At 45.0% G+C, this 23,123-nt stretch overlaps 2 protein-coding genes across 4 annotated transcripts; both read right to left on the reverse strand.

Annotated features, from left to right (window-relative positions):
• Positions 1 to 31: 31 nt before the first annotated feature.
• Positions 32 to 7,817, reverse strand: RAVER1 (ribonucleoprotein, PTB binding 1). 3 transcript variants are annotated; one of them, XM_051971492.1, is made up of 14 exons: positions 7,424 to 7,814; positions 6,048 to 6,114; positions 5,457 to 5,926; positions 4,974 to 5,165; positions 4,693 to 4,825; positions 4,471 to 4,571; positions 3,894 to 3,981; positions 3,473 to 3,681; positions 3,313 to 3,394; positions 3,084 to 3,199; positions 2,701 to 2,784; positions 2,480 to 2,614; positions 2,121 to 2,204; positions 32 to 2,024 (listed from the first exon to the last, which is right to left on the reverse strand). In XM_051971492.1, the coding sequence occupies exons 1-14, from the start codon at positions 7,805 to 7,807 to the stop codon at positions 1,878 to 1,880; spliced, it is 2,292 nt and encodes a 763-aa protein (XP_051827452.1). In that variant the 5' UTR covers positions 7,808 to 7,814; the 3' UTR covers positions 32 to 1,877. The 3 variants fall into 3 exon arrangements, with proteins under 3 accessions (XP_051827452.1, XP_051827454.1, XP_051827453.1); XM_051971494.1 differs by lacking the exon at positions 2,121 to 2,204 and having other exon boundaries at positions 7,424 to 7,813; XM_051971493.1 differs by lacking the exon at positions 2,121 to 2,204 and having other exon boundaries at positions 2,480 to 2,784; positions 7,424 to 7,817.
• A 152-nt stretch (positions 7,818 to 7,969) lies between these two features.
• On the reverse strand, positions 7,970 to 15,518 carry LOC127548057 (intercellular adhesion molecule 3-like). The gene is made up of 7 exons (XM_051975225.1): positions 12,616 to 15,518; positions 12,009 to 12,269; positions 10,505 to 10,822; positions 10,114 to 10,398; positions 9,710 to 10,003; positions 8,428 to 8,721; positions 7,970 to 8,339 (listed from the first exon to the last, which is right to left on the reverse strand). Exons 1-7 carry the CDS (start codon positions 12,680 to 12,682, stop codon positions 8,044 to 8,046), a joined length of 1,815 nt encoding a protein of 604 aa, XP_051831185.1. The 5' UTR covers positions 12,683 to 15,518; the 3' UTR covers positions 7,970 to 8,043.
• Between the last annotated feature and the right edge of the window lie 7,605 nt (positions 15,519 to 23,123).

The raw sequence follows: 23,123 nt of genomic DNA on the forward strand, positions 1-23,123 counted from the left end.
CTAGCTGGTCAAAGAATCAGTCAAGTGCTAGTTTTGTTAAAATCATTTTACTTAAAAACTTTAATTCAGCAAATGTAGATTTCAAGGGACAGTCATATTTACGAGGACAGAGCTACTACCCCCCCACCCAGGGTTCCTGTAGGACAGACAGTGGAGGCACTGAAAACCTTGCCCCTGGAAGCTAGGGCTGGTTCAAAGACAGCAAGTCTGAGCCCAGAGCCCCGGGACGGGTAGTCCAACTAGGTCTAGCTCGGATGACAAAGACAAAGTACAGATTAGGAAGAAATATTGGGAATGTGGGAGTGCAATGGAGGAAAGCATGGCAGGTCTTGGGGATAGGCGTATGAGGTGGTGTGCCAGGGGCACATGGAGGCACTAGAAGGGGTTGGCTCACTTAAGAGTTTGGGAGAGGGGGCAGCCTACCCTAAAATCAGAGGCCCGCGATGGCCCTTTTCTCTCCCTGGGGGCATTAAAGAAGGTATCATTCTGCATGGAGACTTTGGCCTTAGGGCTAGCTAGGGGAAGCTGGGAGTCTCCAGCTGATATAGTTGGGCCGAAAGAATTTCACCATAAAAAGCAACTAGGAGCGAAGTATGGGTGAAATGAAAGATAAAGCTTTATTTCAAAGGAGACCTCTGCAAATGCTGCATTTATAATCCAGCAGAAAGTCACTCTCCAGCTGAGCTGATAAGAGGATGGGCTGGCTGAAAGGCTCGCCTCCCAAGCTGTCCTTCCTCTCTCAGCTTGTTTGGTCCTGAGTTTTAAGGAGAGAAGTGTAGCCCCAGCAGCTTCAGAATGAACCACAGATGCTGAGTTCTCTGGACTGGCCTGGGACTGAGGCTCAGGGCCTTAAGGCATCTGGGGACAGAAAAAGGGCCATTTCTAAAAAGACCAGAAGCAGCAGCAGGGGGTGGGAGGCAGCCTCACCTGCAGCATTCCAAAAAGAAAAAAGGGGAGGGGCCAAAAATCACCTCTAACATATGGCTAAGAAATTTAAAGCCATAAAGAAAATATTAAAAGTTGAACTTCCCGGGCTCCCTAGAATGCATGGGAATCAGGAAGCTGAGTTTTTCCTGGCTTCTTATTAAAAAACAACAACACACACAAGAAAATAACAATTGTTAAAAAAAAAATTTTAAAGGCAACCTACAGATGCAGCATCTCCCTAAAGGAACTGCTGCATGATGTCCAAGGCACTCAAACCCCAGGATCCAGCATAGGCCCAGCCTGATGGAACCACCCAGGGAGCCCAAGACGCCTCTCAAGAGACACCAAGGAGAAAGAGAAGAGCAAGACAAGACACACAACGAGATGACAGAGGATGAACAGAGAATAAAAGACACTGAAGAAAGGGGTCACAGAGCAAAGGGTACTGAGGAGAAAGCAAGAATGAGGTCACAAACCCTGGGGGCCTCTTAAGGCTACAATGTTTTGGGGACAGGGTCTCTGGTGGCCCCCCAAAAGTCCAAAGTGGGGCAGGGCAAGGACATTGCCCTGGAAGAGTGACATAGATCCCAGAGTATGGGGAGAAGACATCTTGACCCCTGCCCAATCTGGTCCCTACTTGTTACTGGGAGGATACCCCCCTCATTTTTCTTCTTCTCCACCACAACAACTGAAACACTGAACCTCAAGAGCTACAGGGTCCCAGGGAGGGTGTCAAAAGGTGCTGGTATTGGAGGGAACAACCCCCATCCCCTAGCACAGCCATTTCTACTGAGAAGAAAGGGGCTGGGTCTAAGGGGGCTGGCCCTGTTCAGAAGGCAAGTTCTTTACATACAATTTGTTGTTTGTTTTTTTAAATTGGAAATCCAAGAGTGGGCTTTAAAAGCAGTCTGCCAGCCTAGGGTAGGGTGAAGATTCTGGCCAGGGGTTCATTAGAATATCCTCTTGCGTTTTAGGTAGGAATCTGCATAGTGGCCCCCCAGGCCCTGGGAATGCTGGCCCACATAGCCTCCTTCAGGGCTGGGCTCTGGGGAAGGAAGCAGGTGCGAGAAGCCCCGTTTCTGGCCACCCATGGGAGTCTGTGAATGCAAAGCACAAAGCAGCAGGTGAAAGGTGGTCCCCCTCCCCCAGTCTGACCCCTCACCACCTGCTACCACCTGCTCCAAGCCATTTACCTTCATCAGGCTGCCATGGCTGTCAGGGCCAGGACCCAGACCCAAGAGACCCTCTCCAGAACCCATGGGGGACGTGCCAACAACCTGAGAGGTGAGGGAGCCATCAGTCTCAATTTCCACAACCCAGGCTTGCTAATCTTCTCTCTGTCCCACAGAGCCCTTTCACTAGATAAAGCTGCTCTTCTCCAAAGGGAACAAGACTGTCATGCTAAGATCTTAGCTCCCCCACAATTTAAATATAAGTACTGCCGCCAGGCTCCCCATCCCTCTAAGACTTGGGATTTCCCATGTCAGGTACAGGCAAGGGATTCTTGGAATTCTCCTTCCCATCTTTTGCATGGCCTACTATAGGATCTTACCTTGCTGAGGTGACTCTGCTTGAGGCCAGCCTGCAGACCACTGGTAAAGTAGGAGGTAGGGGAGCCCGAATAAAAGTGGGGAAGCCCCCCACTTCCACTCCCCCGCTCTCCAAATCCACTGGGTGGGGGAGACATCTGTAAGGAGCCAAGAAAACAGAGGCCAGGATGAGATTGTGGAAGAAAGCTAGAATGGGATGGGCTGGACAAAAGGGAGCTGTTACCTTATGTCTGCTATGCCCAAGTGGTCCTAGCATGGGCCCCACAGATTCTCGGGGATGGGAAAACATACGCCGTGGTCCTAAGTCCTGGGGGGAAAAGACCATACAATTGAAAGAAGAGAACTAAATGACTTCACAACAACCACCTCAATAACTATAGCCCAAGTGGTCTCCTTGATTGAGCACTTCCTTTTTGCTCATATCTAAGCTATAACAGGTAGAGAACCCAGCCTCTCTATGAGAGAACTTGGGAGTTTGCTCTTGGGTCATGACTAGCATGAGCAGAGAGAAAGTCTGAGGTTCATGTGCATGTTGAGTCAAAAACTAAGGAACGAGCCAGGAAGACAGAAGAAGGGCAGTCAGCAAAGCCTTAGGCCCAGACTTACCGATGGGTAGTCAAAGCCATAGCCATCTGAGGAGAGGCCGGCCTCGGCAGACAGTCGGGTGCTGGAAGCACTGCCCAGCATGCTGGATTTCAGGTTAAAGGCTTTGCTGCTTCCCCCTGGGGTCAAAGATAAGAACATCAGCTCCTTGGAAGCTGCTCTGATCCCATCACCTCCCAACCTAGGGCTACTCCAACCCAAATCCCAGCTGGGACACCCTACTAGACAGTACCTGTAGGCAAGAGACTGTGAAGGTTTAAATAAGGGTTTAGGGGGATCCTGAAGTCCTTGGGTGGCTCTCCCAACAGTGAGACCTGGACAGGAAGACACAGTCACCTTTGGGAGAGATAACCCGGTCTGCCCCTCCCCCAGAGGAAGGGTTTGTGTCTTACCCCAGAGGATGGTGGGGGCCCATTCTCACTCAACTTCTGTAATCCACTGAGGACAGAGCCTCGGAGGGAGGCAGGGGGTGGAGTGAGCTGAGGAGCTGAAGCCCCTAGTGCCAGAGCTTCACGGTCTCCCCCTGCTGTACCCAGCAGGGGTGGCAAGAGTGACGGTGGCTTTCCTCGAACTGGGGGCATGTCAGAGGGCAGGACTCCTCCTTGGAAGAGAAAATTTGTCATGAGCACAGGCAGCTCTTTAGCATGCACACATAAGAGACACAGACAGCTCTCTGTCCTGGGCCTAATGTTTCTTGTGTGACCTTTCCAAGCATCCCCAGCCTGTTTGTATCATCCATTGTACTCAATGTGCATCTTGTGCCCCTGGCCTTCCCCCCACTGTGGAATGGGCAGCAGCAGCACCTCAATTTACCTGCCGGTAACTCTCCAAGAAGCGTAGGGCCAGGCTGGGCTCCAGACTGGAATGAACCCAAGGGAGAGTCTCCAAGGATTCCTGGTTTCTAGAAACAGTTTGGTCACAGGGTCAGCCATCAGGGCTTTGAGCACTATTGGGGGGCAGAAGGTGGCCAGTCAAAGGAACCCAAGGGGAAAAGCATCAGCACCCCTAGTGGTGAGAGGAAGAGAGGGAAAGTCCATTGCAGAAAGCCAGGGAGATGAGGCTTATAAAGAAAAGGAGGGGCCAACAGAAAGGCCAAAGTCCCCAGGCTAAGCTAGCCCCGGGCAGTCTCTTCCTGGGTAGTGGGATAGACCCCAGACTTTCAGATGGTCACAATGATCCATACACAGGGGAGCTCCGAGGCAAACTAGGTCTCCCATTGTCTGCCAAGCAGGCAGACACAATTAAATAGGCAAAGGAACGTGTTAGACTTCTACAGAAAGAAATGGAAAGGCCTGGCAATCGTTCCAGGCCTTATCTCTTAATCCTGGTTCTAGTAGAGAGCTGGTACAGAGTATGGAACTGTAGCCCAAGAAGGGAGGGGAGGCCATACCTGCTGGACTTGGTTCTGAGTCTGTAGGGCAAGCTGGAGCAATGCTGTAGACAAAGCTGGGTTATTTAACAGGGGCATGGCTGGAGGTGCACCCAGGAGGCCTGTCAAAGTCAGAAAAACCAGTCCCATTCACTACTTCCCTTTTTCCACTGTATTTCCTTACCTCCCAGATCCTTCCCAGGCTCTATGCCCACATCACAGTGAGCTAAGGGGAACACTTACCCTGCTTGTTTCCACTCCCAGGGCCGTGCAACAGGGGATTCAGGAGAAGTTGTAGCGACGCAGGGGGGCCTAAACTACTGAGGATCTGAAGAATGTTTGGCTCAGGCAGCAGCCCTTTCCCTCTGTTCAGAGCCTTAAGAGAGAAACCAAAGAACCCATTCATAGTCCTATAGTTCTACACAGATAACCCAAATCCTGACCCGAAGGAAGAGATCCCAAACCTAGGGACCACGAGTCTCTTAATGAGTTTAGTGCTCTGTGTCCAGGGAGATCCTACTCACTGTGGCCTGGGCAGCAATGAGGGCAGCTAGCATACTTCGGCCAGGGGGACCTGGGGCACAGAAAGAGACTCTGATAGGGCTCCCAGCCAGGACCATCCCATCTGCTTGCTGCTGAGCTTCTTCAGCCATCTGTGAAGTCTCATACTCCAATACTGCAAATCCCTTCAACTGTCCATCCTGCCCATATGCAAGCTGTAGAACAAAAGACAGAAGAAATCAATGGGGAGGTCTATCACTACCCATACTCCAGTTTGAAGACTAGGCAAGTCAAGAAATCTAAGGTCCTGCTATAACAGAAAAAACAAAGGATTTTGAGAGGAACCAAATTCAAATCATGGCTCTGGCACTACCTGTGGAATCTTGGGCAAATCATGCCCTGTCTCCAGGCTAATTTTCTCAATGAAGTGAAGCAAACTCTTAAGGTACCTCTCACGGCCCTCTTAATAAAGGTATTAAAAACCTGACAACTCAGAGCCTGCTCACCTGGCAAAAGGTAGGAGGGTGTACAGAAGAGAGAGCCTGTCGAAGTTCATCCACATCACTGTAGCCTTGGGGTAGGTGGTCAACACAGAGGCAACGTGAATGCAATAGTGCTGGAGTTAGCTGGCTGGCATCTGTCCAATGAACATAGAGTGTCCGGGGGCCGAGTGGCTTGCCCAGCAGGTCTGACTTAGCTCGAGCTGCTGAATCCTTCTTCATATACTCCACAAAGCCATAGCCCTTGGAGTGACCACTGTGCTCACTGTACACCAGGAAACAGCGCTCCAGGTTGCCAAAGGGCCTCACCAGCTCCTCAAACTGCTGCTGTGTGTAGCTTGGGGGCAAGTTGGCGATACAAAGCAGGGCATCTGTAGGCTGCAATTGCACTGACAGCTCCTTATCTCTCAGGTGGGTCTGGTGAAATGCACGGATTGCTGACTCTGCTTGTTCCCCATTCAATAGAGTCACAAATGCTAAGGGAAGAGATCATAGAAGAAAGAAATGCCAAAAGTGATGCAGCTGCCTTTAGAACCTCCTCCTCCTGCCTTGGAGCCACCTTCCCTACTAGCACTCCCCAGCCACAGCACCACTCACCAGTTCCCTTGTACTTGTCCACAAAACAGTACTTGAGCTCATAGTCACTGAGGAGGTCATGAACTTCCTACAGAAATAAAGAGATTGAGAATGTCACTTAGAGTCCTAAAGTAGGGAGCCTAAGGCAGAAAATGGAAAAGGGATGAAGAGAAGAAACAAAACTTCAGGAATCCGGCCAGCTCCTTGATGCTAATAGCAAAACTATTCTTCACAGAAAAGTTGTAGAGGCAAATATGTTTGGCTGACTGTGCCAGACACAATGTCTCAGAGGAGACATCATGTTCCCCAAGGAGCTAGAGTGGTGGGCAACACCCACTCCAGAAATGCTAATTCCATGCCAGAGGCAAGGAGTATTTGCCCTGAAAACCAAGAAGCCACCAGATCGGTTCCCTTCCTATTGAGCTCTTTCTCAATGATTCCAGTCTAACAAAATTCCCAACTACCAGCCTCAATTTTACATTTACAGTCTCATTTCTTTTGTACAAAAGAGTGCTTGCTTCCTTCCTGGGAATCATACTTCTATCTCCACTGTTCAAAGGATACTAGAAGCTCAAAACAAATTTGTTCCATTTTCCTAGCATGCCTGGAGGAAAAAGGGAAAGCACCAACATGAGGGAATTGCATTGGAAGACAGTCCAGAGTCAAGACCCCAAGGCTCATTCATGCAGGCATCCAGTAAGACTTTTGTTTTGCTGAGGCTGTAAGATTAATGAAGAGAAACCTGATCATCCCTCTAAGTTTGCCCTAGTCTTTTCAAGGCACAGCGCCCTTCCACAATTTCTGGAACTCAAGGCTAGATGCCTTCCTCCCCTCCACCGGAAGAGCACAGGAAAAGGCCAGGAGCCCATAGGCAGTCCACAAACCTGTTGTCTTTGGACCAGGCTGGACTGGCCACGAGCCTCGGACGTCCCAGTTGGGCGCAGCAGGTTCCCGGTGGGGAGATTCCCCGCCCCCCAAATCGCCCACCGCCCTAGCACCCCATCAGATGTACTAACTACCAGCGTGTCTCCCAAGAGCGTCCACGGTCCCTCCCCGCAACGTCAATCATTCGGCCTCGCCCAAATTGGTTGGTTGCTTCGGGGCTGCCACGCCCCTTTGATCTTTTCCTTCTCTCCCTTCCCCCCCAGCGCAGCACGCTCCCTTGGCGTACCCCGCCCCGAACTCCCACGTCGGTCTCTCCCACTCCCCCCAACCCCCAGGCGGAGGATGTCCCTTAGTCCCTCCAGCCGTCAGAGCTCTAACCCTCGGGCCTCCCAGCCAGCCTCATGCGCTGTCTTTGGTCCATGTCCGTGCCTGCTCCAACCCCACTCATACACACCAAGAGTCTTTCCTGCCTCTCTTCCTCCCTCTCTCCCCCCTCCCCCCCCGCGTCGCACCTGGTTGGTCACGTCCCCCGGGAGGCCCCGGATGAGGATCTTTCGGCGGTTACGGAACTGGCGCTCAGTCCGCTCCAGGCGGCTCCGCACCTCTTCGGGATCTAGCGGCGGTAGCTTCTCGTCCTGCGCCCTGCGCTCCCCGACACTGCCCGCTTCGGCCTCAGCCTCGGGCTCCGGGCTCAGCGGGGGCCGGTGAGTAACGGACACGTCTGCCGCCATCTTGGGAAACCCGGCGCCTTCTGGGACCAGCGAGCTGGGGCGGAGCGGCCTAGAGCGGCAACGGCGCCGCGCCCGTCCATTGGCTAGGGCAAGTCCCACCTCCCTCCGATCCTTTTGCAGCCCATTGGCTGCGAAACTCCTCCCGCCATCACCCCGCCCACTCATGGGTTAGCTCTGTTCCCTAATTGGACTTTGGTAGCCTATTGTAGGTAGGGAGGCGTGATTGAAGTGACCGGCGGAAACGGTGAGCATGCCTTCTCGTGGCCCCGCCCCACGTGGACGAGCGGACGAACCCAGGGAAAGCTAAGCAAGAAGTTGGAGGCTGTGTCTGTTAGTAGAGTTTATTGATCTAGGCTGAAGCTTCCGGGTTTGGACCTCTAAGACCGGTCGGCGGCGGTCGCTCAGTCGGCTTGCGGATCTTTCAGGGGCTGCATCTGCAGCTCGAAACTGCCTCTTCGCATCTGCGGCTCGTAACTGCCTCTTCGCTTCTGCGGCTCGTAACTGCCTCTTCGCATCTGCGGCTCGTAACTGCCTCTTCGCTTCTGCGGCTCGTAACTGCCTCTTCGCTTCTGCGGCTCGTAACTGCCTCTTCGCTTACTCTGCCGGAGGCACAGGGCTGCGATCGTCCCCGCCAGGACCGCGAGGCCCACGACCAGCAACACCCCCATGATGACGGGCACCGAGTCCCTCGGGGATTCTGCGGGGCGGGAAGAGGGGAGAAATAGAGGGTCAGAGTTCCATTGAGCCCGGGCCGGCTTTCGCGTCCGCCCGCTGCGGTCACTCACTCTCTATGGTCACGGTCACATATTTGGCCGCTTGGCCCCTGTGGCTCGTGGCGGTGCAGCGGTAGCGGCCTCCATGAGCCCTGGAGACCTTCAAGGGCACTCCGAGAGGTAGGCTCCTCTGGTCGCTCTCCGGACACAGGCCACTGCTGGGATGGGGTTTCCATCGGCTTTGCACTGCAGGGTCTGCTGGGTCCCCTCTGGCCAGCTCCAGTTCCCAGGACACTTGGCCTCTTCCAGCCGTGGGCCATCTGAAAACGGGGTTAGTAGTGCTGAGGCCGGGGAGACCCAGACGTCACAAGTTCCTTCCAGAGCCAGAAAAAGGAGCCAAAGGTGTTCATTAAATTTGAGGTGTGTAAAGTGCCAGATAAGTCTTAGAGCACGTGTTTGATGCTATTTTATGTCAATTTTATTAGTAGTCATAATGCCCAGGTCTGATCATGTGACTTGCTTCAAAACCCTTCAGCGACTATTATCTTGTAAGGGTAAAATACAAACTTGAGACATTGTGCAACCTCTGACACTTTACTGTGTGACTAGGGAGGCAAATTATTTAACTTCTCTAGGCATCTGTTACATAGATTTAATAGATACTTATATTGTTCAACCTCATAGAATTGTTGGGAAGTTACTCAACAAATTTTTTTTTAACATATTTATATTGAGCTTACTGTATGACCAGTCACTGTACTAAATACATTGTGTCTTTTGATCATCACAATCCTAGGAGATAGCTGTTATCCCCATTTTTTAGATGAGTAAACTGAGGCAAATATAGGTTAAATGACTTGCCCAGAGTCACACAGCTAATAAAGCTGAATTTGAACTTAGGTTTTCCTGACTTCAAGCCAGGATTCTACCCAAAGCATTTTCTATGAATCTTATGAAGCTCTGGTATTATAGCTTCCAACCTGCCTTTCCAGCCTTGTATAATCTTCCCCTTTGCATAGTTTATTTCTAAGCAAAGCTGTGACCTATACTGTCTCTCTTATACTTTTAGGGCCCATCCTCCCATATGGTTTGTTGAAATCCTTGGGTCAGCCCACATCTCTTCTATGAAATATTTTCTGCTTATTATCTGAGTGATTTGTCTGGATCCATCCTTTGCCCTGATTACATTCTACCTGCTACTGCACGTGTATTTGTGTGTGTGAGAGAGAAATGTCTACATCATTCCATCTAACTAAGCCCCTTTGAGGGCAGCAGGTTCCTGTCTTTCATCTTTTATAAGCCAGGAGCCCACAATGGCTTATGTAGTGCTGCTTAAAATTAGTTCTTGAATTGCCTGGGCAGCACAAAGAGTTGGTGATCAAGAGACAGTACTCACACTGGACTAGAAGCTTCTGGCTCTTGTTCCTCCATAACTGCTCTCCCAACACTTCCAGGACAGCTTGGCAGGTAATCCAGGAGCCATCGTGTTCCTCAGTGACTTTCAGAGAGAGCTGGGCAATCTCACCAGGAGACTGTAGGGTCCCATTGATGTACACCTTGGCACCCGTCCTTGCTTCACAGGTCACGTTCACTAGAGTCCCCTCAGATACATTGGGCTCACTGATCACCAATTTAGGCAGAGGAAAACCTGGGGAAAGGGGCAGCGATCATGTAGCCTTAGTAAGCTGAATGGAGCCGGGACCTTGCCTCTGTTCCATCCCCTCCCTACTTCTTAGCCCCATATATGACTCTCCTTACTGTAGATGGTCAGATTTTCCCGGCCTTCCCGGTTCTGATCCCCCAGGGTCACAATGCAAGTCAGCTCCCACTGGCCCTCTCTGTCTCCCTCTTCAATGGCTGCTATGGCAGTGGCCCTGAGCATGTCTTGGCTCCGGGTAACTGAAGAACTCAGGCTTCTCCCTCCCAGGGACAGATGGATTTGGGCGTTCTCCACTGGGAAGAGCTCATCAATCTCACAGCTTACATTTTCCTCCTTCCCGACCTCCAGAAGCTTGGGGCTTGTGAGGCGAGGAGTACCCAGGCCTGGGGGGACAAAAGGGAACACGAGAGAGGCAGTTGAGACGGGTGGGCATAGACCAGAGAGTGCCATCAGCTTTGGCTGAGCCCAGCCGCTCCTTTTGCCCCTCACCAAAGGTGTGGAGCTCCATGGGGGCTGAACTTTTCTGGTAGAGTCCTAGCCTTTGTGGTTGCAGGTCCAGCTCTGCTCTGCAGGAGAAATTGACCCCATGGTCCTCGATTCTGGCTGTGGCTGTGAATGTGACCTCAGCTACCTTTCTGGGGTCTTGCTCAGACACTGCCTGCCTGCTCAGCTCTTGAGATCCCCGAAGCAGTGCCAGTGTCAGGTTTTGTCTGGGTTTCCCACCCCAGACTTGGCATCGAAGGGTGAAGTTCTGGCCCACAAGGATCCATCGAGGCGGGAGCTCAAGCTTCACATGTTCTGGCGGCTCTGGGAAGAAGGGAGAGAACTCCAAGCGTCTGTGGGAGTAGAGGATAGCCCTAGTTTCCCACCTGCTTCTAGTGGAAGGGCTTGGTAGACAACATAGTGAAACTTGTGGTTTAACTGCCCGCCCTCAATATAGAGTGCTCTGTTTAGTAGTTAGATCCCTCATGAACAAGCCCCCTCCCACTTTTCTTTTTACATCTTACCCCCTTGCCAAGTGTTTTAATCCATTCACACTGGCTCCTGGCTGTTCTTCAGAGTATATGTTGTGGTTCTGGACATTTCTGGTTGTCCCTCATGCTAGAAAGATCTCCTTCCTGTCCTTTGGCTGTTCCCCTCTCCAGGTAAGTCCCAACTAAAATCCCATCCTTTACTGGAAGCCTTCTCCATCCCCTCTTAATTACAGTGCCTTTTTTGAGTGTGTATTATTATATATCCTCTATGTAACTTGCTTTGCATATATTTGTTTGCATATTGTCTCTTCAACTGTTGTTAAGAGGGCAGGAACTGCCTTTTGTTTCAGTTTGTGCCCCCAGATCCTAGTACTTGTGCACATAGTAAGCACTTATTAAATGTTGATTGACTTAATCCAGAATTTAAATATCCAGATATTCCTTTTAAAACACTTTATCAGAATTAAGACTTTTTCAGATTAAGTTGATTGAATCTTTTTTGAACCTAGCTTAGTGAACCTTAATGAAAAGTTTAAATTAATTTTTCTTAGGTTTCCTGTAATCAACAAATTTGCATAAGTTCTATGTGAAGGTTAAATAAGGCAGATTTTTCTTTCTCACTATCATGCTGAATGAATTGTTCAGTAGCGGGATTGAGGAAGGGGAATTGAGGAAGGGATTGAGGAAGGGCTAAAAGAAAGGGTGATAGGTGTTAGCATGCTAAAAGAAAGGGTGAACAGTTCCCCTAGAGTAGGTTAGGAGGAAAGGGGACCTCCTGCAGAGGCGTGCTAGAGAGATCCCAGACGCAGTAGTTCACAGGTGGTTGCCCCGATGGCAATAAAGACTACTAGAGATCTTCCAGGTCAGGCATGGGAAGACTAGAAAACATATTTGCCTATGCCCAGGAAATCTGTTGACCATGTTGATAAACCTAGAGCAAATGCCTCGCTGTCCTATCCTAGGTATGGTTCTGGGCCAGAATAACTAAGGATGTACGTCCCACCAACCCAGTCACTCACGAATCACAGTGACATTGGTACTGTGGAGCATCTGGCCTTTGTCATTGCAGTTGGCAAAGCAGAGAAGCAGGCTATCCTGGGTTATGTTTTTTAGTCGGAATGCTCGCCATCTGGTCCCATTGTCTTCTGGTGTCTTGCCAAGTTGGGTCTCCAAACCGATGAGCAGTGGCTGGTCACAGTCTGTACTGCATTTCACTACCAGTGTCCCACCAAGAATGGTCACTGGGTTTGGGGGTTCTATCCACGTGATCCCTGGAGCCCCTGCAAACACAGAGCTAAGGTAGTTGCCTCAGGCTTTCTTCTTAAGGATATTCTTCCTGGCTTATAAGTGTCTCAGCCCCTTTCTCACCCTTCCATCCACATCCCCCTATAGATACAAAAATCCAAGAGCTCTCTCTTGCCCTTTGAGGAATCAACTTCTTTGGACCAAGCAAGGCTAAGTTAGGGGGTACTGTCCTCCAGGTTATCCTCCTCTCTTGGCCCAAGTGCAAACGCCTGGGCCTCTTTTTCCCCTCCCTGCCTTCTCTCAAGGCTTTCTCTCAAAGCCGGAGGTTGGAGAGCCCAGGGACCTACATACAGGGAGCCCTCTCCTTTTCCAGGGTCTCACCTGAGAATGTGACAGCAAACACCATCAGGTTCAAGGACAGCTTAGGCCACGCTTTGAGGAGTGCCATAGAAGGCCTGGGGTGGGTAGCGGCAGCAGGATTGCAGAGAAGCAGAGCTGCCTCCTGTCTTCCGGGAAGTGGGGGTGTAGGCTGAGTTTCTGAGTAGAAGCTTACCTCAGAGGAAGTATTGGCTCCTGAACCGTGACTCCAGCATGGAAGCTACTCGTGAGCAAGAGGCTCAGAAGGATGGGCCCATGACCCAGTTTTCCAGTCCCTAAAGAGGCATCTCTGATCTAAGTGAAATCACCAGTTCCCACCCCGACAGGAAGCCACCGACCCTTGACCAACGGTTAGGGTTAAGGTCTGCTTCCTTTCTGCTAAACAAAAAGCTTGAGTAGTGGAACTGGAGGTGGGGGAGGAGGAACTGGTGGTTCTATGGGCAATGTTCCCTGCCCAGCTTTGGTGCCTGGGCTTCATTTGTTTGCTTAGTACTCTTCACATGTTCCCACAGTGAGGAAATTAAAAAAAAAAAAAAATCACAGCATTTAGGGCTAGAGAGTAAGAAAAAGAACAATAGGTGATGGAGATCATTTAAGCTTGTTTAACCTGTTATAGGTTACCCCAAGCATGATTAGCTGCCTTTAGAGAGAATGGGCTCCAATTCATTGGAAATCTTCCAGAAGAAGTTGGATCACTACTTGTCACAGATGCTGAGTGGGAATTCTTTTTCTGGCACGACTCAGGCCAGTGACTGCTGAGTTTTCTTCCAATTCTCAAATTCTGGTATTCTGTTGCTATGCTGAGTACTTTGCAAATATCTTATTTGAGACAACCACCCTGGGAGAAAGGTGCTATTATTATCCTTATTTTACAATTGAGGAAACTGAGGCACATAAGGATTAAGTGACTTGCCCACGTTACCAGACATTAAGTGTCAGACTAGATTTAATTGCAGGTCTTCCTGACTGCAGGTCCAGAGCTCTATCCATTGGACCTCTCAGATGTCTATCCAAATTGCGTCTATCACACAATTCAGATCCTGGGAGTCATCTATCCCCTTCTTTCTCAAGGAGCTTGATACCTGGCTCAGAGTCTTCCTTTGAACCACCTCAGTTCCTGCCTTTATACAAAGGGACCTCAACATGCCCACTGATATTCCCTCTTATGCAATGGCCTTCCAATTCCTCAATCACCTAAAGTTTCAGGACCTAGTTTTTTCTTCTAACTCAGCAACTATAAGGACTAACATACCCTTGATTTCACTGTCACCCACACATGTTCCACTTCTGTCCTCAAGAATTCAGAAATTACTTTCTCTGACCACAATCTCTTTGTTTTTTCTCTCTCTCTGCCTTACAGCTGATTTCATTCTTCATTGCATCCTGACTTCAGTTCTTCCAGTCCTGACTTCCAAGATATCTGTTTACGTGCTTTGATTTCACTTCCCAAGCTTGACCCCATAGCTAACCAGATCTCTCCTGTGAAATTCCTCACCACTTTGCCCTTCATCACTCGAATCTTTGCCAAACCCTAACCTCGGATCATTCCTACCACCTACTTCTGCTCCAGTACTTAGACCAATGGTGTCACATAGTCACCATTAATAAATGCTAAGTGAGGAGCAGCTATATGGGGCAGTGGATAGAGCACCAGCCCTGCAGTCAGGAGGACCTGAGATCAAATCTGGCCTCAGACACTTAACACTTTCTAGTTGTGTGACCCTGGGCAAATCACTTAACCCCAATTGCCTCAGCAAAAAAAGAAAAATAAATAAATGGTGTGTGAGTGATGCTATTCATTCATCTGTTGCTAAGCTGGTGAATCTACTACAAATTTCTGTTATCTGGTCTCAACAAAACACTGTCTGGCTATAGCAGAACAATCATTTTACTTTTCACTACTCAGAACAGCTATATTAAAAACAGATCCTCATCTCCATCCCTGCTCTCCACCTTCCCCCCATACATCCATCTTATCAGCAGAGAATTTTGCATCATATTTCATTGAAAAGCAGGTCAGTTATTTGCCATGAACTTCTTTTCCCTCCTCTCCTCATACCTGCGACCCTTAGATATCATTTCTTGCTAGTTTCTGCTGGTTAAGTGGACTGCTCTCCCAAAGTTATCCTTCCGTATGTGCCTGTCATCCCAATTTTTCCTTCCTTTTCTTATGGATTGCTTTCACAAAAATCCATCTTTTCTTGAACTTTCATATTAACTCCAATCTCTCCTTATCTGTCATTCCTTTCCTGCTGTCTACAAATGTGCTCAAGCCTTCTCTATCCTAAAAACCAAGCAAACAAAAATCCCTTTACCACCTTCCTGTCCTTAAATGCTATCATTTTAAATCTTCTATTTCTCAAACTCTTAGAAAAAACTTTCTATTTTCCTTGCCTCCCCTAACTCTCCTCTTAATTCTTAATCCTTTGAAATTTGCTTCCATGCTTATCACTTAATTGCAATTGATTTCTTCAAAGTTACCAATGATGGTTTTATTCATTTTCCAGATCATCATTTGAACGGATGCATTTCTAGGTTATTGTGGAAGAAGTGTACTGGGTGAGCTAGACAACAGTGCTTCTCTCTTTGCCATCTTGACTTCTCTCTGCCCCCATGATTTCTTTTTTGCTAAAGCTAATGAGCTTTTCTCATTCCTCAGTCTTCTTTACCATCCTCCAGCATTTGACCCTGTTGATCATTCTATCTTGCTAGATCCTCTTGCCTGTTTGGAATTTCATGACATAGCTTTTTCTTGTTTCTCCTCTCATTAGTCATCCTTCTCAGAACCCCTATTTTGACTCATCATCTGCCACTGGACATTTCAAACTCAATGTCTTATAGTCGTTTCAAACTCAACATGTCCAAAATAGTATACATTATTTTCCCCTTCCTCTCACTCATTTCTCTTCAAAACTTAACAATAATAATAGCTTTTATACAGTGTCTACTATATGCCAAGAAATATGCTAAGTGTTTTATAAATATCTCATTTATCACAACAAATGTTATCTCACAATGATCTTCGAATCTAAGTGTTATTATATCTCCAGTTTATGGTTGGAGATAGTAAGGCAGATAGAGGTTAAGTGATTTGCCCAAAACCACATAGTAACAGCCTGAGTCTAAATTTGAACCAGGTCTTTCTGACTTCAAGCCCAGTATTTTAGCCACAGACTCACCTAGTTGCCACAAATTTTTCTTATTTCTAATGGTGGGTAATGGTGGGTACCATCTAGTCACCCAGCTTTGCAACCTTGGTGTCATTCTTAACTTCTCATTTTCTTTCATCCTATATATCTAGTTACCAAGTCTTATTAATCCCACCTCCATAATATTTCTTGTATCTGTCCTCTCTTCTCCATTTACATGGATATCGCCCTAGATCAGATTCTCATTACCTTTCAACTGGACCAGCAGCATCCTAATTAGCCCTCTTGATTCAAATCTCTTCTCTCTAATCCAATCTCTACAGAAAGGATTTTCCTAAAACACAGAAATGATCCTGTCATTCCCCTACTCATTAAACTCCAGGATTCCCTATTACTATTAGAATAAAAATGCAAACTGCTCTGTTTGGCTTTTAAAACCTTTTATAAGCCAACTTTAATCTGCCTTTACAATATTATTACAGATATTGCCCCTTCACATGTTCCCTGGTCCAGTCAGACTGGTCTTCCTCACAAGCAACATTTCATCCCCTATACCTGGAATTCACTCCTTCCCTCTTATCTCCTAAAATCACTAGTTGCCTTCAGAGCTCAGTTCTAGCATCACCTTCCACACAAAACTTGTGAATGCTGAATAGTATAGTTTTAAATTCATCAGGAATTAAAATTAAGAAAGGCCTTCATACTCATTTTAAATTTACTAGTTATTGATTATGTCTAATAGTCTGTATGCTAATGCTAGCACAACTATGAAATATCAAAAGATACAAATAATTTTGTGGCATAAATAACTTATTCTTAAATAATTTGCCATTGTTTAGAGCTTTGTAATTTTTCCCCCTGAGGCACTTGGGGTTAAGTGACTTGCCCGGGGTCACACAGCTAGGAAGTATTAAGTGTCTGTTCGGATTTGAACTCAGGTGCTCCTGACTTCAGGATTGGTGCTCTATCCACTGTGCCACCTAGTTGCCCTCAACTTTGTGATTTTTAACACCTTTAGCATATCCTGTAGTCTTTGAAGTTAAATATCATACTATAAGATATCAGAATATACAAATAATTTTGTAACACAATTTGACCTGTATAACAATATAATTTACTGTTGGTTAGAGATTTATGATTTGTAACACCTTTATCACATTCTGGAGTCTTTGAAGCTATATGTCATGGGTACATATATGTCTTTGGGCATTTTTGGTGAAGCCAGACAATGTGTTTTTCCATCATTCTGGAAAACAAATGGCTAAATATCCCTATTCTTTGACCAGACCTTTTCATTGCTACACATCTACTTCAAGGAGGTCAATGACAAAAAAAAAAAAAAAAAAAAAAAACAATCAATATTTATAGTATCATTTTTTTTTTGGTAATACCTAAAAACTTGGAACAAAGTTGTTTTTTTGTTCAAGTCATTTTTCAGTTCTGTCCAACACTCTGTAACATCCTTTGGGGATTTAATTGGCAAAGATACTAGAGTGGTTGCCCTTTCCTTTTTCATCTCATTTTCTGATGAGGAAACTAAGACAAACAGGATTAAGTGACTTGCCTGTCTGTCTGAGGCCAGATTTGAACTCAGGAAGATGAATCTTCCTGATTCCAGGGCTAGCACTCCATCCACTGTGCCGCCTACTTTTTCCCAAGAAGCAAATGCAGATTTCTAAATGGTAGACGAGATCTCCCTGGAGCTACTAACATATCAGAATCACACCCACATACTCACCTCCCCAGTGTTCCTTGATTTCCACCGCCTGTAACCCTAGAGACTGCTTAGAGTGAACTTTCTACCCCACTGTGAAATCTTCAGATATGAGATCTTATCACATTCCCCAAGAGCTCATCTACTTCTGTGCAAATATAAATATAACTCCCTCACTATAAATAACTTCCTTGATTTTTATTTATTTTTTACTTTGAAAAAAGAGATTTACTAACTATTCAGTAATGTGTGTAATTGTGTTATTGGGAACTGGTGAGAATGAAAAAACTGTTACCCTCTCCTTGAGTACAGTCAGGAAAAGTGCTTTTTATTCTGACTTCATAAAAGCAAAGAGGAATTAAGAAACCTCTTAATGAGGGTAAAAGAGGAGAATATAAAAGTAGGTTTGAAGTTTAATATAAAAACTTCAAAACACTAAGATTTTGAGTACTGATCCATTAGTTTCTGACAAATAGAAGGAGAAGAAATGGAAGCAGTGTTAAATTTTATATTCATGTACTCAAAGTTCTTTGCAGATGGCGCTATAGCTATGAAATTAAAAAGACACTTCTTGGATGAAAGCTATGGCGCAATCTGGATGGCATGTTTAAAAGCAAATATATTGTCAAAGCTGAGTTTTTCTGTTAACTGTGTATGGCTAGTGGGTTGAAATATAAGGAAAGCTGAGTGCGCCAAAGAATCAATACTTTTGAATTATGATACTAGATAAGACTTTTGAGAGTTCTTTGGACTGCAGGAAAGTCAAATTAGCTAATACTTAAAGAAATTAATTCAAGGTATTTTTCACTAGAAGAGCAGATAGTGAAGCTGAATCATAAATACTTTGGCTATATAATGAGAAGATAGGATTCACTGGAAAAAACCCTGATGTTGGAAAAGATGGAAGATAAAAGGAAAAAGGAGCAACAGAGGAAGAGATCCAAACCACAAACATGAGCTTGGATGAATTTTAAAAGAAGGGCCTGGTGTGTCCATGGGGTCACAGAGTCAGATAGGACTAAAGAACAATGTGTCAAACCCTTAGACCATAAATATTTGATGTGTGGTAAATAGATATAATTTTAGCTCAGTGCCCCCCTTAGAGGTAGAGGAGTTGTAGAGAAATCATCTAACCACAACAATCCTTCCCAATTAGGCTCCTGGCTATGGAGGCAGAACCTTCTTCCTCTCCCCAAATGTTGAAATTGTAGTATCTGGTGAAGACAGGCTGGGCAAGATCCCTTAGCAGATCTGTCCAAGGCACATCTACTCCACTCTAGCTATACTAGATAGTCACTCAGATACACATGCTACATTTTTATTAATTCATATTGGCTCCCTCAATAGTGTAAATCCATTGAGAAATGACTTCCTTTCCCCTATCTTGCATTGTGTCAAATACAGTAAGTATTCCATATTGGTTGTCGATTGATTAGTTGTTCTGAAAAGACAGAACCAGAAAGATGCAGAGAATCAAATCAGTTCACTGGAAACAAAAACATTTGAATAATTAAAGCTATTCAAGAAAATAAAGTGGGCTACTATTGTTTCTTGTCTTTAAGAGATCTTCTAGCAACAATTAGGCAGTCGCAGTCACTTTTAGGTGATGTAGAGGGTCAAAAATGGTCTGAACTGGATAATCTTTGAAGTCTTTTCCAACTCTTTGAGTCTATGATCTGTGAATTGTGATATGAGAGTGCAATGTCCAAATGAAGATGCCTCAAAGACAGAAATGCAGAATTGGGGCTATGAGGAAGTGGTGAGGGATCACCTGTAATAAGTCAGCACATCTTTCCTCCTCTTTGACAAGAGATACCAGGGATTGTTTTTCTTTATAAGAACTAATCTAGGGTCCTTGAAAGAGGTGATAGTTTATGGTTGCACATAAGTCTGGAGGGAGACTTTATATTTACAAGACAAATCACTTGCAGATTCCTAGGTAATTTTGCATCCTGGCTCATTGCCAGTCATCTTGACTTTTGTCTTGCCTCTGAACTCTGATGATTGTTAAAAGAGTGAGGCTGATGACTGCACAACTCTGCCTCTCACTCAAATCCAATTCACAGACAACTCAAGACATTACCTTTATGATGTAATTGATCCTCTTGAGAAGGAAGGCCAACGACAACAACACGGGACCAAGTTCACCAAAGAATTAGATAGAGATGCTGAAACACAGGCAGAGTCAAACGAAGGAAAAACCTAGCAGGCTATTGCCTGAGATCTCTGAAGAGATGCTCAACAAGAGAAAGAGGTAAAGGAAAAAGTCAACCTCAATGAGGAAAAAAGAGGGGTACTTGTCAAGGAACAGGGCCATAATTTAGTGAAGTCTTTGATGTTACTTTTGCTGATGCTAGAGAGATTGAAGTGGAAGGAAATCATATGTACTGAGGGGCATTCTGAATTTATGCCATCACTGGTTTCATGATTGTGGACTAAGTTCCAAGGGTTAGGGATAGGAAGTAGACAATGATTCCTAATTTTTTATAATTGGAGAAAATGAGCAAGTGTCTTTGATATTGATGAGCTTGGAGATTAATTCTTTGTATATAATGGAAAGACTGGCTAATAAGAGACCAGTTCTTAGAACATGTGGAGTATGCCTTTTTTAATAAATCCATGTGGAAATTTGATTTTTTTATGGCTAGATATGATGGAAAAAACTTTTCTCTCCCTTGTTCAGAGCAGGAGGACATACCCTCTGACTAGTTTCTATTAGAAAGGTTTGTAATTGGCTTCAGAGCCAGAATTGAATGGATATACAGGAGGTTCAATTAAATAAACTATTTTCTCTGATGACTTTTAAGGAGGAAAAACTTTTGTGACCTGCTGAGTTGGGAAGACTCTTACCCAATTGCTTTCTAAATGTTAGTGAACAAATGATACCTCTGTTTCTTCTGTCTCTTGGATTTCTTCTTTCCTGATCTAAGGGAACCAGGCTTTGGAGGTAGAACAGATCAAAATGCAACTTTGTGAACTTCAAAAAGCCGGAAAATTATCCAAGGTCCAAGTTGCAACTGGAACTGCTTATTATGTCTTCTAGCTACAATAGTTAAGGCTATTGAGCTAATTCAAGAAAGACTAGTGCAACAGTGAATTGCTGCAGCAGCCAAGATACCATGTCCTATAAGCAAGAGAGCAGCTTGTCCATAGGCTATACGATTTGGAACTATGTCCAGTGGGTTGTCAAATTGTACATACTGTTTGATCCAGTAATATCACTGTTGGGTCTGTATCCCAAAGAGATTTTACAAGGGAGAAAGGGAAGAAAATACTTAATTGTAAAGGTAAGGATTGAAAGTTGAGAGGATGCCCATCAGTTGAGGAATGGCTGAACAAATCATTATATGATTGTGATGGAATACTATTGTGCTATAAAAAATGAGGAGCTGCTGACCTTGCTGTCTCCAACTTCCAGGAAAATGGGACCATCACGATTCTACTTGCCTTTCTTGGTTTTCCTTGGAAACTGTGATAGCTACTCTGATCCTCCTGGACTTCCAGAAGGTAGGATGTGAACTCCCCGCTGACTCTTGTATCCTGTTTTTCACATATTCTTCCTAATTCAGAATCTAAAAAAAACATCTCCCCCATTCTCCTATCACACTGCTGCCTTCCCTCCCTCTCTCTTTTTTGTAGAGTTCCCATGTTATGAGATTTTTTTTTAGAGAATAAAATGTGTCTTGCCTGAAAAAAAAAGAAAAAAGTGAGGAGCAGGATGATTTTAGAAAAACCTGGAACTATTTACGTGAACTGATGCAGAATTAAGTGAGCAGAACCAGGAGAACATTGTATACATTAACAACAATATTATATGATGAACAACTATGAATGACTTAGCTGTTTTTAACAAAGCAGAAATCCAGGATTCCCAAAGGACTCAGGATGAAAAATGTAGTCTGCCCCCAGAGAAAGAACTGATGGAGTCTGAATGCAGATCAAAATATACAATTTTTCACTTTTTTTTTTGGTTTGAATTTCCCCCCCCACAGAATGACTAATATAGAAATGTTTTACATGATTGCATATGTATAATCTATATCAGATTGCTTACCATCTTAGGGAAGAGGAAGGGGAGGGAGGGTGGAAAAGAATTTGGAATTCAAAATTTTAAAATAGGAACATCAGAAGTTGTTTTTATATGTAATTGCAGAAAAGAAGATATTTTTAAAAATTAAAAAAAATCATAGGCTCTACTATGCCAAAAAATGAAATTGATGTTACAAACCATCCATGTGTTTATTAAAGTCATTGAATGTTAATGTTAAATATTAACCTTATGTTAAGGCAGGGGCAAACAGAGATGGCTGAGGTACTCCACTGGAATTCTCCTGAGTGATCATTAAAATTCATTATAATATTGATTATACCCATATACTTTCACAAAGTTGTGGTAACTAAAAACAGATTGCAAAGAGATGGAATGCGGTAGAGTAAAGACAGCAAACTCAGAATATAATTTTTATTTTTATTAAAACTTTTTATTTGGGTCAGCAAGGTAGCATAGTAGATAGAGTACCAGCCCTGAAGTCAGGAGAACCTGAGTTCAAATCTGGCCTCAGACACTTAACACCTACCTGTGTGATCCTGGGCAAGTTACTTAACCTCAATTGCCTCAGGGGAAAAAAAAAAAAAAAAGCTTATTTTTCAAAACATTTGTGTGGACAATTCTTCAACATTAGCCCTTGCAAAACCTTGTGTTCCTGTTTCCCTCTGTTTCCCCACACCCTTCTTTAGGATGGCAAGTAGTCCAATATATTTTAAACATGGTAGAAGTATATATTAAATCTAATATATGCATACATATTTATACAATCACTGTGCTGCACAAGAAAAATCAAATCAACCCAGTAAAAAAAAAAAGTGGAGCAAAATAAAATGCAAGCAAGAAAATGATAAAAAAAATTTTTTAATTTAAATTAAAATTTAAATTTAAAAAATGATACACTCTCTGGGTATAGATGGCTTTTTTCATCACTAAACAATTGGAACTGGTCTAAATCATCTCATTGTTGAAGAGAACCAAATGCATCAGAATTAATATAATCTTGTTGTTGCCATGTACAATGATTTCTTGGTTCTCAGCATCAGTCCATGTAAATCTTTCCAGACCTCTCTGAAATCATCCTGCTAGTCATTTCTTACAGAACAATAATATTCCATAACATTCATATACCACAATTTATTCAGTCATTCTCCAGCTAATGGGCATCCATTCAGTTTCCAGTTTCTTGCTACTACAAATAGGGCTGCCACAAACATTTTTTGTACACGTGGATCCCTTTTCCTTCTTTAAGATCTCTTTGGGATATAAACCTAGTAGTAACACTGCTGGGTCAAAGGATCTGCACAGTTTGATAACTTTTTGAGCATAGTACCAAATTGCTCTCCAGAATGGCTGGATCTGTTCACAATTCCACCAACAATGGATCAGTGTCCCAGTTTTCCCACATCCCCTCCAACATTTGTCATTATCTTTTCCTGTCATTTTAATCTGAGAAGTGTGTAGTGGTATCTCAGAGTTGTCTTAATTTGCATTTCTCTAATCAATAGTGATTTAGAGCACCTCAACTGACTAGAAATAGTTTCAATTTCTTCATCTGAAAATTCTCTGTTCATATCCTTTGACCATTTATTAATTGGAGAAT

The sequence above is a fragment of the Antechinus flavipes genome, chromosome 1 (genome assembly GCF_016432865.1).
Source record: "Antechinus flavipes isolate AdamAnt ecotype Samford, QLD, Australia chromosome 1, AdamAnt_v2, whole genome shotgun sequence".
Classification (NCBI taxonomy): Eukaryota; Metazoa; Chordata; class Mammalia; order Dasyuromorphia; family Dasyuridae; genus Antechinus; species Antechinus flavipes.

Coding starts and splice junctions, on each gene's coding strand:
- LOC127548057 (XM_051975225.1), bottom strand. CDS start 12,682: ATGGCACTCCTCAAAGCGTGGCCTAAGCTGTCCTTGAACCTGATGGTG. Junction 10,004..10,113: donor GGAAAATCTGACCATCTACA/GTAAGGAGAGTC, acceptor CCCTTTCCCCAG/GTTTTCCTCTGCCTAAATTG. Junction 8,340..8,427: donor TGTGACCGTGACCATAGAGA/GTGAGTGACCGC, acceptor CCCGCCCCGCAG/AATCCCCGAGGGACTCGGTG.
- RAVER1 (XM_051971492.1), bottom strand. CDS start 7,807: ATGAGTGGGCGGGGTGATGGCGGGAGGAGTTTCGCAGCCAATGGGCTG. Junction 5,927..6,047: donor GGACAAGTACAAGGGAACTG/GTGAGTGGTGCT, acceptor CTCTTCCCTTAG/CATTTGTGACTCTATTGAAT. Junction 2,025..2,120: donor GCCATGGCAGCCTGATGAAG/GTAAATGGCTTG, acceptor TTGCATTCACAG/ACTCCCATGGGTGGCCAGAA.